Raw genomic sequence first — 19698 nt, 5'->3', positions numbered from 1 at the left:
GGGGTGTGATTTGGTTATTACCTGTCATTTAAAGTCAAGTCTGGTAAAATTGTTATGCTAATCATGTGTATGCTTGCAATAGCTCAGGTAATATTACAATCTGATCCTTCAGGCATTCTTCAGTGGAGCAGCCAACCCAAAATCAATCCTCCAAAAACCTCCATCAAAGTAACTAACACCAGCTAAATCAACAGCCTCTCTTATCTTACAGACACTTCAAGGGCAAGAAAAGTTTACTTGATAATGAATTTTTATCATCCGACGCAATCCTCAGTATAACAAGATTTTTGTTCTAGGATGACTCCCTATGGATTACAGTCTGCATGCAGTCTCCTTCACATACATTAATGGCACTAAACACTGAAGCCACATTAGCAGGGGTATAACTTGAGGGGGTTCAGCAGCTGTCGGCTCTGTTTTGTTGTCAGAAGTAATTGTAAAAATTGCCTGTATGTTATTTAATCTTTGCCTTCACTCTGCTCCCATCTCCTACTCCTCAGACCACTATGGACAGTTAATAAATCTCACACAAATGCAGCAGAGTGCTCCAAGTCCAGCTAAAATTTTATAAAATTTTCACAACCTTGCTGCTACTAGCAACACACACAATGGGGCAGATTTACTTACCCGGTCCATTCGCGATCCAGCGGCGCGTTCTCTGCGCTGGATTCGGGTCTGGCCGGGATTTAATAAGGTAGTTCCACCAGGTGGCTGCTGCGCTGAAAAGCATCTGAACGCGCCGGAATTCACCGAGGCCGGCTGAGTGAAGGTAAGCGCGCCCCGAGCGACACATTTTCCGTTTTTAAATGTGGCGGTTTTTCCGAATACGTCGGGTTTTCGTTCGACCACGCCCCCCCCCAATTTCCGTCGCGCGCATGCCGGCGCCGATGCGCCACAATCCGATCGTGTGCGCCAAAATCCCGGGGCAATTCAGGTACAATCGGCGCAAATCGGAAATATTCGGGTAACACGTCGGGAAAACGCGAATTGGGCCCTTAGTAAATGACCCCCAATGGCGTGGCAAAACAGATCTGTAGGACTGCTACCCAACACTGTCTATAACTTTGTATGGTCAAAACTGCTGGTAGACTCTTTATAGAAAACTCCATTTGTACACTACATATAAACCAGTAATGTCCCATCCTGTACCTTATTATTCTCTTCTATACCTTTCCTCCCAGCTTATGCATTGTACACAGAGTTGGATCTTACTATATTCAGTTGTTCTCTGGGCCTCACAGATTATGTACTGATTATTATCTACAGCCCAGAGGAGCTCTGGTAAGGCCCCAGATCCCTTCTGGCATAATTTTAAAAGTTTAATTTAGAAGAAAGAAAGCCATGGATAACAAATGTAAGATAACCACAGTGTCACAGTGCCTGGATCTATGAGTAACGGTACCTGCATTATCATCATGGATTTTGATAGTAGATTTCCTTTAAAGGAAATCAACCAGTTCTTGGGGGAAAAAAACTACAAATCCTCACCTCTACTCCTCTTGATGTTGATACTGGGACTGCCCTCCACTAGTCTTGACATCCTGGGATCACGTAGAAAAGAAACATATAATTTCCAGCACAGAGTGTGGGGACCAGATGTCCAGTGCTCCAGGCACGCCCATGCCACCATGCATGAATTCCTTTCGCTCTCCCATTCTCCCAGCATGAGAGAGGATGGTGGCGAGGGTGTGCATAATTAGCAGCCCAAAGCTGGACATCTTGCTCCGTGCAGGTTATTATAACTTTCCTTTCTAGGTGATCCCGACGGAGGTGAGTATTTGTAGGATTTTTTGTTTTTTGATCTGGTTGATTTCCTTTAAGGTGACAATCTGCTTCTGTGAGCTTCCTCTGCGTTCCCCTAAAGGTGAAAAAAACTAAAGGTGAATCTACTTACCTTCCGGTGTCTTTCGGTGTCCCACTCTGCTGTCGCTCCGGTCCAGGCACCATGTAAACCAACATGGCCGCCACAGCAGCACTGGATTCAGCTTCCGGGCGGCCGTGGCCGGTCACGCCTATCCGTCCCTATTCACAGCATTGTGTATGGGGGCCGGAAGGTTGTCGGGTCCGGCCGGAAGCTGAATCCAGCACTGCTCTGGCGGCCATGTTTGTTTACGTGGTGCCCAGAGCGACAGCAGCGCGGGGCACCGGAAGGTAAGTAGATCTTTATTTTTTTAAGCAGCCCCTGGCGCAGGTTATAGTTCATACACCATGCCTGGAAGTCCCCACCTTGGTCCACACTGTGCGCTTCCCTGCCCACTTGGCATAAAGGTGACATACAACCCATGATAAATGCCCCACAATGTTTTTACCCAAGTCTAGAGCTACAGAGCAATGTGTCAAGTGATAGAAAATCTGACAGGTCCTACAACCTAAAAACAACTAAAGTTCACGCTGCTATTTTAGTGCTGTAGTTTTTACTGCCGTACCCAATTTATTTATGACAACCAGAATTACGTGGCAGTCTGTAGTCTGTGAATGACGTCACAATCTTTACCATGACTCTGCAGTGAGATATCTACTCTCATACAACAATAGCCATTGAAAGCGGTGAAACAAGGCTTTGCTACATCTGCACTGTAGATATAATAGCAGGCTCTTTCAGATATCTCAAAGGTGGAAGATTTTTTTTTAATGTTAAACTCAACAGTAAGAAAAACCTTTTGTGCAGGGTGTTCTGTAAAAGTCAGATTACTGGGCATCCTTCCCAATTTGGAAAGCATGGGTACCCCTACCAAATAAAATGTCATTAGTTTGGAAACCCCTTTAAAAGCTCTCTTAGGAACATGCCTGCTCAGGAGATTAATCTGATTGGTCCCAGGGCTCAGGTCTTATGATAACATTATTAGGTAACTGCTTTTAATTTCTTCTTACTGTATATCAGGAGCAGTGTGGCTTTGAGCTTCACCAAAAGATACAATCCATAAAAATACCTAGTTTAGAAGCTAAGGGGGCAGCACATACGTGACCATCCAAGGCATTAAGCTAAATTAACACTGATTGAAGAGTATTTTATAGTTTAGAAATAAAGTCTTGCATGCATTGAGGATAGTTGTGTAGATTACTGTCAAGGTAGTTGGTTGTGTGACTGTGACTTGTTATACTCCTAGAAGTGGACGGCCCCTTCTACCATGTATGGTGACAAAAAACGGTAAATATAACTATATTTATATCTATTCCATGTCTTCTAACTTTATACTTATTAATATATTGCACCAAGTATTAAAATATAGACTTACAGAATATTATGGGCCAGATGCGTGATTATTGGGTGCACCAAGTATAAATAGTGTTCCTTGGCTTATATTTAGTTTCCATGTACATATTAGGACAGTATTTTACTGTAAACTTATCAATCTCTAACTTCTTACAATCCAAGTCGTCATTCGCAAACTGGAAGGGGCCTAGCAGCGCCCTGTAGCACCCTCAAGGTGAAATCAAGCATTACATACAGATTTGAATGGGCAGTCAACAAATGTACATAGACCAGCCACTTTTCTAAAGCACACCTAAACATTCATTAGCTGGTGGTAGTCACTTTTTGGAGGAATAAATATATTTATGTGTGACTAGTATGTGGAGTTTTCCAATGCCAAACTGTTGTATGTCAAAATCTTTCCTGTTCACATTGTTAACTGAAGTCTGGTTCCTACCTGTATCCATTATATATTGTTGGAGCTTAGAGTGTATGAAAAAGTTTTGGATATCTGAAAAGTGCCATCTAATTTCTCCTACACTTTAATGAAGAGCTGGGTGGATTGGATTATACGTTATACATGTTATCATCCAGATATGTTGTTTAGGAGTAGCATTGTCTTGACCATCAGACATGGACCTCTTTTGGTATATTACAATAGCATTGATTTTGTCTCTGTCTAGGGGAGCGCCCATTTCACTGCAACCAATGTGGAGCATCATTTACTCAAAAGGGCAACCTATTGCGCCACATTAAGCTGCACTCTGGGGAAAAACCTTTTAAGTGTCCATTTTGCAGTTACGCCTGCAGACGGAGAGATGCACTCACGGGCCACCTTAGGACGCACTCGGGTAAGCTTTTGTTTCTGTTTCTAAAGGGCTACTTACCTATGTGACCTATTAATGTTTAAGCTGCTGCTATTTATTCCCCTTGAATGTTTAAAAAAAAATATGTATATATATTTTTTAAATAATTTGCAAAAGTTTGTGTAAAACAAGCGGTTTTGTTGTTTTTATTGTACTTCCAAGGCTACAACTGTAGTTTTGTTCTGAGACTCTTGCTGTGTCACACTCCCCACCTTTGCCACCACAATTTATTTTTCTGGAGGTCACACTTTGCTAGAAGGTGGGGGTGTGGTGCTGAAGCAAGTTATTTTGACTGGATTTTCCAGTGTACTGTGGTGTAACCACCTTCCATGCTTATTACTCATCAAGGAAGCTCGGGAGCAAAATTAAAGTCCTTCGTTAAAACGTGCTCATTTGAAGCTTTGTCATGAAAATGAGTGGATCAAATATTGTGTAAGACATTTGGATTAACCTGAGCGTCGGAGTTACAGGTAGAAAAAAAAATAAGTGGGAGTAGGATTTGGCAGTGCATACAGTATACTGTAAGTTCTATTACAACATGATACCTGATGTTCACCTTAGTTTTTACCTTGTTAATCGTGTATTTGCTGCATTTAAAGGGGTTGCCGATAGGTTTAAACGTATGGCTGTCTTCTGCCTTCTACCATTTTTGGAAGAAAGCCATGTTTTTCAACAACCCCTGGAGAACCCATTTAAAGAGGACCATTTTCCACTTCCTTCAACCGCTAACTAATTCCAGTGAAGTTGGAATTTTTCATTAACCACCATGTAATCCGTAATATAACTTTCAGCATCCAGTGTGCAAATTCTAATGTTAGGAGGGCAGCCTCAAGCGTTCTGCTACAGTCCAGGCCAACCCAAATGACAAGAGCATATCAGATGTTGAAGTCAACAACGTTTACTTCCCACTGTGTGGTGGGAAATTACATCAGGCAGAGGGAGAGGGAAGTGCTGAGGGAGCAGAGGGGGTAGATAGTGTAACAGCTCCCAAGAGCCCTTCAGGTTAATTAGCATAATTTTAGAGGAAGATTACCACAGTCAGTGTCTGGATCTTTTGAAAAAATGCCCCTGGTTTATAATGCTTTATTTTGAGGGAAGTTTTTATTTTAAGTCTCAGTTCATACACAATATTTAGGAATGTCAAAAAAGTGTATTTCTCAATCCATAAGAAAATGGCAGTGTAGCTCAGTTGTCTATTAGTCTGTTTATTTGTCCGGATACAGCCGGTCCTGTTGTGTAATTCTTGTATATACTGTAGATGTCACGCAGCAACCGATTTTTCGCTATTTAAACAATACATAAGACTCGAGGAGGGAAACCTTATAAAACACACTCATTTACATACTGACGTTGTACAGTCCTTTCACCCAGAGAAAAGAAGCAAAAAGCTGTATTTGAGCAACATCCCTGAGGGATTAAAACCCAACGGAGAGTAAAAAAAAATCCTGTTTGAGAGGGAGTGTTTGTCCAGCAGCATTCCTGGAGTGATCTGGGGATTCCACACCCTGCAATCTGACTACAGATTTCTCCACTGTTCTCTTGTAACCTGCCCCCTCATCCAGATCTGTAAGAAAACAATAAGGGGCCACGTATACCCCAAATTCTGACAGCAAGTTATTGTATCTGGACAAGTGTATACACCATATGAAGCTCACTGCTAATATGAAGTGCACTGTGAAGGCAGAAGTATGCTGCTAGTAGAGGGAAGTTCATTTAGCCCTTCCTAATAATAATTCTTTATTTATATAGCACGTACAGATTACACAGCGCTGCACAGAACTTGCCAAATCAGTCCCTGTCCCCACAGGGCTCACAATCTAATCAAGTTATCAGTATGTTTTGGAGTGTGGGAGGGAACTGGAGGACCCGGAGGAAACCCACGCAAACTTAGAGAAAACATAAAAAATCTTTGCAGATGTTGACCGTGGGACTCTAACCCAAGTTCCCAGCGCTGCAAGGCTGTAATGCTAAGCACTAAGCCACCGTGCTGCCCATATTAATTTCGCCATTCTGGCTCAAAATACTAATCCAACTTGGTGCTTTGTGACTTTTTGAAATATTTGACATTCTGATACTTAACTTTTTGAAAAGATACAAAAGAAACTTGTGTCCTTTTTAGTTTTGAAAGTTGATTTCTACTCCGGAGGTCTTAATTACTGTACGTCGTGGTGGTCAGTTTTTTCCTACATGCTGATGTACAGCGACTTCATGGTACAGGCACAGGCTCTTATCGCAGGAGAAGGAGTCTTTGCTATTAGGGAAAGTGCTGTCATCAGCCCCTGACTGCTGTGAGTAATGGGTGCCAAGGCATTGCTACCATTACATCCAGTGGGGCAGTGAAAGTTCGGAGGCATTCCATAGATAACCCATGGCTAACCGATATGTTACATTGGCGTGCAGGGCATTAGATTTGCAATTGTGTAATTGCAGCTTCTATTCCTATAAATCCCCCACTTTCTAATTGAGGAATTATATGTATTACGTTAGAAGAATAAATACCAAATATGTTATGGCTGGTAAATGATCCCCACATTCTTAATGAAAAAAAACACTCCACGAGGAAAAATTTCATATAAAGTTATCAAAAAGTCACACATACCCTAGAATGATACAAATGAAAATTACAGCTCATCCCACAAAATAGAAGCCCTAAAAAATATGATGATGGAGATGCAAAAAATGTATAGTCATACAATAAAACCAAATCATATCAAAACATAAAATTATATAAACATTTTTTATCACCAATAAATAATAGTAGCATGATGCAAAGTTATGGTTTTTAAAATAAGATATCAGAATTCATGGGGTTTTTCTTTGCGCCCCCCCCCCTGCCCCCGGAAATGGTTGATAACATTTTGTAAATGAGTTATAGGTACCCCAAATGGATACAATTAAAAAGAACATCTCATCCTCAACCATTGACGAAAATTTTGTTTAAAAAAAGTTACGGCTTTCAGGACTGAAGAATTTGCTGCATCCTGAAGCCCAAAGTTGACCCTGTAGGGGTGAAGAAAAAAAACCCACTTGATTTGCTGTTTTCTGTATTTGTTTGAAACTTAGAAAAATGGTCTTTCATCACAAAGCTTTTGAGAGAACACGGTGTAAGAATATTTTTATGTAACATTACTCAAAACTGACTTGCTATATGCTTTTATATCAAAATTATGTTTTATATCTTTTTGTTTCTGCAAAAAAAAAAAAATTCCTTTTGCTTAACCTGGAATTTATTAACCTTATTTCCCTCACTTTGCAGTAGGCAAACCACACAAGTGCAACTACTGTGGACGGAGCTATAAGCAGCGCAGCTCTTTGGAAGAACATAAAGAACGATGTCACAATTACCTACAAAATGTGGGGATGGAAAGAGGCCAAGGAACTGGCTCTCATGGGGGTAAGTAGCCAGACATCCACATGTGGTTATTTGTGGCTGGTATCTGTGCTCTACTGTGTATTGTAGGACCCAAAGTGATGGTTAGAAAGAAGGACCTGAAATAGCGTCACTCCTGTCCTTAGGCTGTGTCTGGTACTTCAGCTCGGTACCTTTTAGGTTGCAAAGTAATGAATTTTGCATTTCATCAATTCCATTTTTCCACTTTAACCCCCTCTAACAAGGTACTGATTTACCGTATTTGTATACTCATGTAAAACTATATGATTGCGTTATGATTGGTCCTGAAGCAGAGTCATTGGGTACTGTGACTGCTTCGAAAATGACCTTATGAATGTTAACAAAATCCACATAGTCAGGATTCCTTTTGCTTGTGGGTTATGGTGACATGTAATATACATTTCCATGAGTATATAATGAACAAACTACAGAAGTGTTTGCCATATAATAACCATTCATCTGGTGACTTGTTCTTTCCTAAAGCAACATGTCATCACAAAGACAAGAAGTGACCCTTTTTTGGAGAATAAGCTGTACATTTAAATGAGCTATCCAGTCTTTATGACGCTGCTTATTCTTGGTAAAGATCATTAGTATTTGTTCTAAATAGCCTTAGGAAAAGTATTGTGTTACATCGAAGCAGCCAACCTTCAACCTGATTTGAGCTCAGAATAAGCTTTTCATGTTCCATGGTCTCATCAAGTTGCCAATAGTTGGACCTCGACCTGGATCTAATATTTATGTCCTTCCCTAAGAATAAATCGCCAGTTCTAAAAGGCTTGATAACCCCTCTTAATTCTTGAGTAGTTTCCAGAAATAAGATTTTCAAAATATCCAAAATGGTTGATAGATCACCCATAAAACAACCATGTCTTATTTAATTTTCTTAATGTCTTATTGGCAACTATGATAGTCAGAGGTGTTCAAACCAACAACCTATATCCAACACCAAGAGTGATCACAAGAATCGGGATACTTGGGCTCCATGTTTAATGGGAGCGGTAGTTGTTGTCTACCAATCTACTCACTTCAATGACAAAGAAAGTGTCTGGTTAATGTCACAGTTGTGAATGGATTGGCAGACACACACACTTACTTTACACACACACACACACACACACACACACACTTCCTTTACACACACTTTACACAAAGGGGGGTTGAGTTTCCCTATCCTTGTGATCAGTGGTGACCCTCTATGGTGGTGCATGCACACTACTGCTGCATTCAGCCATGGGGCAATGGACCCCTGATTCAGTTAAAACTGTCTTGTGGATAGACAATAGATGTTAACAGAAGGTAAAACCTGCTAATGGTCCATATCCAGATCTGGTGGTATATTACAGCTTACTTACATTGTTGCTTGTTTGTATCATTGCAATACAAAAGAATTAAGTGAATGTTAAAGTATATTATGAAGTACATGCTTGATATTTTTCTTTTATAACTTTTTTTGTAGTTCTGTTTAGATAGTAAAACGTGAAAAAGTATTTTACTGCTATTTTGAAGGGTGTTGATAGTCCGGACTTGCACACTCCATCAGCTCCTATACGCAGAGTTCTAGTAGCCAGAAGGATTGGCCGGTCTATTGTATTTAATCGTTATGGAAGGTCTCTTTTTAAATAGATAGTAGCTTCCTTGAACATAAGTGGTGTCTTGCTTGGATGTGGCATGTTGGGTAGTGATTCTGATGTGACATTTTGGTTCCATGTAGCATCTCCTATGGAGGAGTGTAAGAATCCAGAGATCCTGATGGAAAGCAACATGTCTCTGATGTCCTTTGAAAGACCAGCTGTTATAGAGAGACTTGCCAGCAACATGGGGAAGCGTAAGAGCTCCACCCCACAGAAGTTTGTGGGTAAGCATCTGCTTTCTTTTACTTAGTCTGTAATGTGCATAGTATGTGCAGCTGCAACGTTCCTAGCTTTTTCCTATGTGACTTCAGGTCAGGTCACTTTTGCTGCTCATGACATCAACCAGTTGCATCATCCTTGCCATAAAAATTGTCATATTGCCATATTGGTTGTCACTTTTGAATTACCGCCTAAAACTAATTGTAAATGGTAAAGCCGTCTCTTTTTTTATGTTTTTTTGCTTCAGAAGTGACAACCAATTGCCCTCAACAATAAATTAAATTATTATTTCTAGGCATTTTGGGTGTTATGTCTCTTTAGATGGGTTTACACACACACACACACACTTTCCATGAATTTTGATAGATGGCTTAATCTCATAACACTGAACCCCACACCCATTTGACCATTGCATCAACACAGGGCATAGAGTCATAAGCAGGTTGACTGCTGTTTCCACCTTTTACAATTCACCTTTAGTGATTCCAGCCCTCGAGGGCCCAAGCATTGCAGAACATTTTTGGAAAGCTGTATATCTCATTCTGCATTACTTGTTACATAAGACCATCTTCCTAGAGTACATGCCTGCCATATGCCAAATTGCCTTCCCTTTTATAGACTTGTACAAGCTGTGTCAGTCAGCTTTATTCATTATAAATCATGCTTAATTGTAATTATTTTTAAGACTTAACGTGGTTGTTCTGAGGTTTAAAAAGATGGCTGCTTTCTTCTAAAAACAGTGCAACACCTGATCATGCTTTGTGCTCCGTTAATCTCTATGCAGCCGATTTGCATTACCAGCACAAACCATGGTCTGATCTGGTGCAGTTTTTGTCAACCTCTGGACAATGACTTTAACATTTTCTTTTTCCACTATTAAAGTTAAAAATAAAGTTTTTTTTTTTTGTGTCAGTATTGTTTCCCCCTAAAGAACTCTAGAATGAGAATGATCTGTGTTACTAAACCACTGTTTCCTATGAAAGGAAATGACATCCATTTTAAACATGTCCAAAACTTAAAAAATAGCGTGTTTCCTTTCATATGATGGGAAAGTCCCTATGTACAGAATTTACATGATTCCTTTGCATCTTAGTATTATGCAGATTAAATTTTGTTTTATGAAATCATTACACTTTTTTCCTCCGATCCATAGTTTTGTGTAATTTGTTATAAATTGAGAAGTGTCATTGTTAAGTGTATTTTCCAGGATTAGGAAAAAAAATACACCTTTATTTCAAGGAACAAAATTTCACCTGGCCAGTATTTCTGCAGTACCACATACCACATGATCTTGCACAAGTGTGATGCTGTTTGTGATGGAAATCTCCAATTTTTTTCTTAATCCTAGATGTCCGTCCTTAAGCCCTCATGCACATAGTTTGGGGATGTGTACTAGTTATGTCAACATGTCCCCATATATTTCAATGGGCTCATAGGCCCAGACCGCAATGCAGAGAGCAGTATTCTTGACATAGATTGCTGATTGGTCGATGTTGAAATTACTGGCTGCAAAACATGGACCATAGGTTGTGTTGAGGTCCCTGATATGGATACATTTGTATGCATGGGGCCGTTCATGAGGACACACATGGAGTTTGTGGCTCATTTCCTGGCTACATGGCTTTCCTTTTATCTATTTCACTAATAAAAACATGTTGGCACAGATTTATCAAAAGTTTTTCAGAGTTAGGCCTCTTACACACAAACGTGTTTCATGTGGACGGCAAACAATGGACCGTGTTCCATTGTTTTAGACCCAGTCAACTGTACCACTCGTCCTGCCCATGTCAACAGAAAGACATTATCCCCGCCCCACCACAGACCTGAATAGGACCTGCGCTATAATTTGTGATGCAGTCAGCGATTTGTCTTTAGCATACAGTAGGCTTAACGTTTATAAAGTTTAGAACTACCCTATACATTGTATATAAATACAGCTCTTCCTTATTGCCTCCAGAATACAGGAAGTTGTCCGTTTTTAGACCAGGGCATGCTGCTTGAACTCTGCGTGTGGGAGTATTAATTTTGACAGATGTTTAAGGCTTTGTTAGCCAAAGTTTCACTGGCAGTATGAATGCGGTCTATACTATCGCCCATCAAGACCTAAATAGCAGTAGAATCGTTTTGGCTGCTTTGGGTGTATATAACAGTTGTACTGTACTGTAAATCTTGAATTTGGTTGGATAACCTGTTTCCAGTATGATTCTAAATGCATGTTTTTGTTTGTAGGTGAAAAGCTCATGAGGTTTGGTTATCCAGATTTGCCCTTCGATATGAATATGGCATATGAGAAGGAAGCAGAATTAATGCAGTCCCAGATGATGGACCAGGCCATTAACAACGCCATTACCTACTTGGGTGCAGATGCACTGCGACCACTGATTCATCACTCAACTGGTACCATGGCTGAGGTAGCTCCTGTTATAAGCTCAGTTTACTCTCAGGTCTACCATCCAAGTAGGGTGGAGAGGCCTATTAGCAGGGAAACCACAGACAGCACTGATAATAATATGGACGGCCCAATCTCCCTTATAAGACCAAAGAGTCACCTTCAAGAGAGAGAAGCATCTCCTAACAACAGTTGCCTGGACACCACTGATTCTGAAAGTAGCCATGATGATCGACATTCATACCAAGGGAATCATGCCTTAAACTCGAAGAGAAAGCAGAGTCCAGTATATTCCAAGGAAGATGGCAAAGCTTTAGATGCCACCAAGGCAGGATTGGGCACTTCCAAAGATGTCTATAAAGTATATAATAGTGAAGGGGAACAAATCAAAGCCTTCAAATGTGAGCACTGTCGTGTGCTTTTTCTTGATCATGTCATGTATACGATCCACATGGGCTGTCATGGTTATCGGGACCCTCTTGAATGTAACATTTGTGGTCACAGGAGTCAGGACCGCTATGAATTCTCCTCACACATAGTACGTGGAGAGCACCCGTTCCAATAGCCCAAAACTGAAGAAGGTGCTTCTTTGAAGTAGAACTGCACATGAAGAATACTGCACTTACTCACCCACTTTCCTCCAGATTTTAGTTGGCTTCAAACAGTTTTAAGTTAGATGTATTTTTAAGCATATGTTATGTCATAGCCTTTCTCCGTAAAACGTTACTGTCCCCAAGTGAAATAATATAAGAAGTAACTACCAATGTATTGGTATTACCTATGGGACTTCTGAGGTTTATTGAAATAGATAATGTACTACTGAATACTCAAAACTGATTTCCTGGTTGAGGTCAGACATCTTAACACATATCAATAGATGAGATGTAGCTTATACACAGCTATCCTTTACACAATGGATGGTGGTTCATAGGTTGGAAAGGAACCATTGCTTTCTGTGCTCATTCGGAGAGGCATCAACTGGTATTTTAACATTATTTTATTTTATCTTCATCTGAATGAAGCAGTTGAGCCATCCTTGGACCAGTGTTTTAACATTTGATATGTTTGGATCATGTGACTACAGCGGCGACTTTTCATCTGATCTTGTACAGATATGTTGTCTGTAAAATTTATATATATACTTTTTTACATTAACTTCATTGTATACATTTCTCATCCACATTAGTAGCATTTGATAGGTCAATGTGTCCCATGAACTGAAAGAGCCCATACACATCAGCCTAAAGTTTTATGAAGATGAACGAGAGATCGTCCTAGTTGACCAATGGCAGGTGATCGTAAGCTGGTGATATCATTGTTGGCTTAGTTGTTCAACCATCAGTCTAAGTCTGTCTAATTTTAAAAATACTTTCGGAGCGTTGATAATTTGTATTGGTTATATATAATAATTTTATTTTTTAAAGAAATTTAAGTGATCAGCAGCTGAAGGTCTACAAATATAATGCAGTGTGATATTTCAGTTGACCTGTAAAACTAAATGTAAAATTCCTAAAATCTTTCATGTCTAATATGAAACTATTAGTAATGGGGGAGATTTATCATTGGTTTTGGTGGGCTTTTTTGCCGTATAAAAGTTGCAAAAAAGTCGCATCTAAGTTTTTAGCGACTTTTCATTGCTAAATAGTCACACAGGACTATTCCCACCACTTCACTATACTGGCGTAAACCTAGAACTACTGCTAGTGGAACGCCATGCAAAGCCAGATTCATTACTTGCGACTTTTTAAAGTGGCAAAATCACTCCAGCCCTCCTGCGGGTGTATGTGCTGTGACTTTGGGTGCATTTTGCTCCTTTTTGAAAGAAAATCCCAGACATATAGAGCATAAGAACATTTATTAAAGGGCCAAAGCCACTTTATTGAATCTGATGAGCAGCAGAGCTCCATAGACAGACATAGAACTGCCCCAAGGAGCCGCCTAATGATAAATCTCCCCCTATAAGTTGTTGACAAACAGCTTTGCCTCCATTTCTTAAACTGGCCATGATGTAAATGTTGAGCTATTTAAGGGGATATTGCCAATACAGGCGGTCCCCTACTTAAGAACACTCGACTTACATACGACCCCTAGTTACAAACGGACCTCTGGATATTGGTAATTTATTGTACTTTAGTCCTAGACTACAATAAACAACTGTAACAGTTATCAAAGGTTTCTGCAATGAAGCTTTATTGTTAATCTTGATTCTTATGACAACCCAACATTTTTAAAATCCAATTGTCACAGAGACCAAAAAAGTTCTGGCTGGGATTACAATGATAAAATATACAGTTCCGACTTACATACAAATTCAACTTAAGAACAAACCTACAGACCCTATCTTGTATGTAACCCATGGACTGCCTGTATTTCTTTCATATACACATTGAATACCATACATGTGTACCAGATGTGTCACTTTTGGATCCACACTTGTGTGGAGAGTGCGGGTCCTTTTATTTTTAGGTGAAATGGTCGCATATCAAGGTAGAAAGTTGGCTTTGCATGCGTTTAGTTCTCTGCTTTTAACGTTATGTGAGTTATGGGAAAATTGACATGCTGGCTTGGCTGATAAAAATACTGCACCTCTTTATAGGTAGTCTTCCATATTCACTTTATAGGATCCAAACTCCATTGAGGCATGTCATCGAATTTGCCAATAGATTGATTAGGTCGACTGTATTTTGCTAATTCTATATTGACTTCAAATTTATAAGAATTAATATTTTTTGTGAGCCTTCAGTTGTTGAACTTCTAGCAAATCCCTGTGAATTCCAGCTATTCCCATGTGGCATAGCATTTTTATTTCCTTTGAGCGATTATGTTTTAGTGTTTACATTTGGTGTTCTTGCCATTCAACAACATTTACAAGCATTGCAAACAGTTTTTTCTAGTTTTAACATGAGCCTAGTGTAGGTGGGGTATTGTAACCTTAAGGGGACTGTTCAAGAGTCACATTTCTTTTTCCTCTTAAAGTAGACAACCCACTTTCCTCTATTGAGACACTAGGAAGTGTGGCTCCGCCCTTTTCCAAGAAAATGTACATCATCATGGGATTTGTTACAGCTAAAGCAAGTAGACTCTCTTGGCTGATTTTACAGATGACTATCTGGGTTTTCCAGAGCTATGTGGCATTAGTGGTTGTAATATTATTTGTTTGATAGATGACTAAATCCAGAGTCTGTATGTTACAAACCCAGCATCTTGCCTTTAGGAGCCAGAATTAACTGTAAATATACAAATCATCTCAATATGCCGGCTGTTGCGGTAACCAGGCTTACCATGGGGGTAAGTTTATTCTATGGCCTGTGGGGCTTGACTGTGGGTGCACTTTAAATATAAAGCCTATAAGAAACAAATGTGGATACTATGTAGCTACTAGTCCTAACATTCTGTAAATACATCATGAACTAAGTTATATTAGATAAATATACATCTGTTCTTTATATATCCACTTCAATCCACTCACAATCTTCAGACATTTGGTACTAGTGCTTACTCACATTGCTTCGGGTCTAATAAAGATTCTATAGTCATATGACTGTTTATCAAACCTTTCCTTTAGGCTGGTCCTTTAGAGAAAGGGGTAAAGAACACAAGTCTCTTGACACTGGAGTTTTGATTTTGTTTAGCAACAAATCTTGAGGGACTCCATTGTGTTATTTTGGGTCCATTAGATTTGACCTCAACACTTCTTTTTCTTCCTGGTATGGTGGTGCAGAAGTCTACTGCCTGCCTAAAGAGCTTTTCCCATAATCTATATGTATCTCCTATTTACAGGTAATACATGTTTGTGAGGAAAATCCCTTTAAGCACTTAGCAGCAACTAGGAACACTTGATGGAACAAGTCTCCATTTTAAGTCTTGGTTTTGTCACAAAAAATGGTTTTCCCTGTTTTAAATTTATTTTAAACTTCTGTTCCCAGTAATGATTGGTTGTCAAATAACCTATAACAAATAATATTTAACAATATTTTGTCCCAAACCAATAATCAAAATGAAAATTCTATTTTGATCTTTGAAGTACTTCTCATGATCAAAAATTATTTGTGTTTGCTTAAAGAACCCTGCTCACAATATTTTTATCCTTCGGCCTATTTGTAGCTGCCAGGCAGGTAATCTTCTTATCTGTGCCTTTTATTTTTGGTTTCTCCACTCTGTTTCATTCATGTGCTGTACCATGTGACCGACCATTAACAGTGGACAGTAAGACCGTTTTTTCAACACAGCTCCAACCCCCTACCCCCCCATAGGAAGCCGAGTGGCCACTCTGCAGATTCAGAAATAAAGCCTGCTCTAATTTGTGGTTTGTATGCCCCTCTCTTTCGCCTTGTGGTGAAACTGTGGGCTTAAAGCACCAAGACTGGGGGCCATGATCTGGCCTAAATTTGTGCGGCTTGATCACTGCCGCCAATATGGTCTGTGCGAGTCTTTGAAGAATGAAAGACTACAGATGCTAACACATGAATAAAAGTTGTGAAACGGAAGAGAAGAATGGAGCAGAAAAGTCACAAATTAAATTACAGATAAGTTCACATCGGCATTCTTTAGGTTTCTTTCACCTTTCCATTATTAACTGAAGGCAACAGAAGCTCAATTGAAGTCTATGGGGATGGTCTTCTGTTCACCTTCTATTTTTAGTTTCCGTTCTGGTCTTCTAAAAAGTAGAATATATGGAAAGACCCAACACAGCCAGGTGAACGGGGCCTGAGATCGCCTGCACTACTATCTCTATCTCTCTTATATGCCAGGGGGTAAAAAAAATTCATGTAGTCCTTCTTTATGACAAAATTTTACATGTCATTGTGTTACATTGTGGATAAAACTCTTGGTCAACCACTAAAAAAAAAGTTTGCTATTAAAGGCAGAAACCTCCAGGATCACATTATTTGCTGCATGCTAAGTACGTTTAAAAAAAAAAAAAAAAATTGTAGGAGGGTGTGATCACAATACAATCTCTCTGGTACTTTTTATATATAGGTTTTTTTTTTTGTTATATTTAACAAGCGCTTTTACATGTTGCGAATAAATGGATTCTTCACATTTTTAAAGGAAATCTACCATCAGGATAATGGATAATAAACCAAGTACACTTACATGTTGATGAATGCCCTCTTTATCAGGATCTGCTCTTCTTTTAACTTCTTATGCCCTTGATGTTTAAGAAAATATGCTTTAAAATTATGCAAATGAGCCTGAGGGACTCCAGGCTCCATTATCTTCTATGGGGCTCGGAGCCTCTCGGGCTCATTGGTAAAATTGTTCATAAAGGATTTTTTTCGTAAAAACAAAGGCAAACAAAGCTAAGAGAAGAGTGGATCCTGACAGACTGGGCACATACCAGCATTTAAGTGTACTTGATTTATATTACCTGATTCTGAAGGTAGATTTCCTTTAAGCTCCATGGAATACATGGAATTGTGAACCATTGGTGTTAAACATCTCTGGTCGCCTCATTTATGTTGATGGAGGGTAATATTCTTGTCTCTTGTAACCTACCGTTTCCTCCTCCTTTGCATTATGTGATCTGTGATAGCTGCGGGGACAAACTTTTCGATTTTTTGTAATGCACTTTTTATGGAATTTTTGAATCCCCAAATATACCTCAAGTGACACTTAAGTGTCTGAAGAGGATACTTCACTTTGTCCCTTTTGCTATGCACTTAACCAGTGCCCGTAACACTGGCATCATACTCTGCACAACTCAACAAAGCATGGACTTTGTATCTTCTTATACTGTGATCAACAATAGAGCTCAAGGTCATCACTGCTGGGACTATGACAACTTTTGTAACTCCTGGTTCATGTACAAACATTTCTCGAGATGTACAGTATATTATTTGTTGTGTACCAGAACATAAGTGCTTTTTTTATTGCTTGTGTTATTTGAGCTACTTGTCCATGTTATGTGACCTTATATCTTTCGCCTGACCTACTTCAAGTGCATCGATTTAACATCCTCCAGCCTAAAAATGGTTTTCAACTGGGCAATTTTATTAATTGAGCTCATTTTTATTTTATTTTTTTTAAATAGCCTTATAGACAACATTGCTGATGTGTTCCCGTAGTTTCGTCCATGGGCAGATAAATCGGCAGTGACATAAAATCGGATTTATTTATTACAACGTCTTTCTTTTTAACCTATCATGCAAAACAAACATCCATTGCAAGGTGAAAGTCTTGGAGATCCTGTCTTCAAGGATGGAGAGTATTTACTAACTACTGCTTAAAACCGGGTTAGTAGATTTGTATTTGGGACATTTTCGTTATACACTCCTTTCATTCAAAAAGTCTACCCTCCCAACGATTGGGTTGTACGAAATGTTTGTAAAGGTCATTTATTACCATCACTGATTGGTCTTCATATTTTTCTGTTTGGGTCATTGCTTGTACAGTATGTTTACATATTTTTGTAATGAAATGTAGTTTTGTATTTAAAGCGAAGAAAAGGACCAGAAAAGAAAAAAAAATAACGTGTAGATGTTTTGCAAAGTAAATGTACGATACACTTTTTTTGTAATACTAGATAATCTGGTAATGATCTTATTGTACAACTCGTTTAATTGCCTTTCTGTTCTTTTTGTTTTGAATTCTAGTTGTAAATTTTATTTTGTTCTGTTCTTAAATGTATATCTGGAAACTTTTAATTCTTATGTTTAGGGAAAAAATGTAAAGTTGTTATATGGTATTTTTTCTTGGGAAATATGCTTTAAATATAAATACATATATAAATGGTCACATTCCAGCAGTTGATTGGAAATCTCTCAATGTATGTTTTATTACACAGTTATTTTGTTTGTTTTTTTTGTTATTTTTTAAATCAAATATTTGCCTCTTTAAGATGGGAACAAAAAATAAATATAACATTTCTTGATTTTCTTTTTCAGAATAGAAATTTTTGTTACTATTTTAAAGATTTAAAACTTTTTTAATTTATTGAAGCAGTTAACTTATTGTAGCGCTTAAAAATTGTGCAAACAATACATATTCTAAATCCATAGATGTTTTCGTGTTCACAAATAGAATTTTTAGCACAGCAAGCTGAGGCTTTAGAAGAGCTAAAGGTGTTTCCCAGAGAACAAAGAACTTCCCGAAGAACTCGTACAAAACAACATTAAAGACTTCTACCACCAGTATCAAGGATTGTAAACCAAACACACTGACATACTGATGTGTGCCCCCTCTGGCATGATTCACTCTTCTTTAAGCTTCTTATTCTCTTGTTTTAAAGAAAAAAATGCTTTAAAATATGTAAAAGAGCCTGGAGCTTGGAGCCCCTTAGGCACAAGCCTTGTTTTGTAAAAACCCAGGGCATAAGAAGCTAAAAGAAGAGGGGGCACATACCAGTATGTCAGTGTGCTTGGTTTACAACCCTTTATCCTGGTGGTAGATGTCCTTTAAGGCTAGATGGTCATAACCATGAAAATCGCCCATGTGTTATTAGAATGGACGGCTGTAATGAATCCAGTGCTTTTTTAAAGGATAGGTGCTGATGGTCCTTACTTGAACAGACTGTGCCCCTGATCCACTAAAGAGTAGAGCATGTCTTCGTCAGAACCATTTTCTCAGATCAGTTTATGTGGATCATGGCTAACAAACTGATGCAAAACCTTCTTTTATGGCTGCGTATCATGAAGGAAGCCTGAGATTTGTATGGTTGGTTACCTAAGAAAAGGCCATTTCTGCACATTGATATCATTTGCAAGGATGTACACCATTAATTGAAGCGGTGCTAAACTTATTTATTATTATTATTTAGCACTACCCTCTTATGAACATCTTACATATTGCCTCCAATTAATTGGAGCCACAAATGAGTTCTTTTACACTCAAAGTCTATATTTTATGTAATCAAGGTTTTTTTTATTTCTTGTTCCCAGCTAGGCAAATGTTGAGGTACACAGCCCTGCTTGCCCTCAATCCATGCACTTTTGGGGTACTGAACTGGAAAGTTGATACTGTAATGTGATTTTCTATGTGCATGTATACCACTGTAGGAAGGGCTG

The 19698-nt window shown here is 38.9% G+C and overlaps 1 protein-coding gene across 8 annotated transcripts in view; it reads left to right on the top strand.

Annotated features, from left to right (window-relative positions):
• The window catches only part of IKZF2 (IKAROS family zinc finger 2), a 57910-nt gene extending 41279 nt beyond the window's left edge, over positions 1-16631 (top strand). For 6 of the 8 annotated variants that reach the window (XM_072121357.1, XM_072121359.1, XM_072121360.1 and 3 more), the window contains exons 5-8: positions 3877-4044; positions 7316-7453; positions 9165-9308; positions 11533-16631. In XM_072121357.1, the coding sequence (XP_071977458.1) occupies positions 3877-4044; positions 7316-7453; positions 9165-9308; positions 11533-12257 (1175 nt within the window). In that variant the 3' untranslated portion in view covers positions 12258-16631. The remainder of the gene's footprint in view (positions 1-3876; positions 4045-7315; positions 7454-9164; positions 9309-11532) is intronic. The other 2 variants (XM_072121356.1, XM_072121362.1) reach the window with 1 other exon arrangement.
• The last annotated feature ends 3067 nt before the right edge of the window (positions 16632-19698 follow it).

Source organism: Engystomops pustulosus, chromosome 8, assembly GCF_040894005.1.
Source record: "Engystomops pustulosus chromosome 8, aEngPut4.maternal, whole genome shotgun sequence".
Lineage (NCBI taxonomy): Eukaryota > Metazoa > Chordata > Amphibia > Anura > Leptodactylidae > Engystomops > Engystomops pustulosus.
Note: the sequence above shows the minus strand (reverse complement) of the source record. Positions and strands in the feature narration are given on the sequence as shown.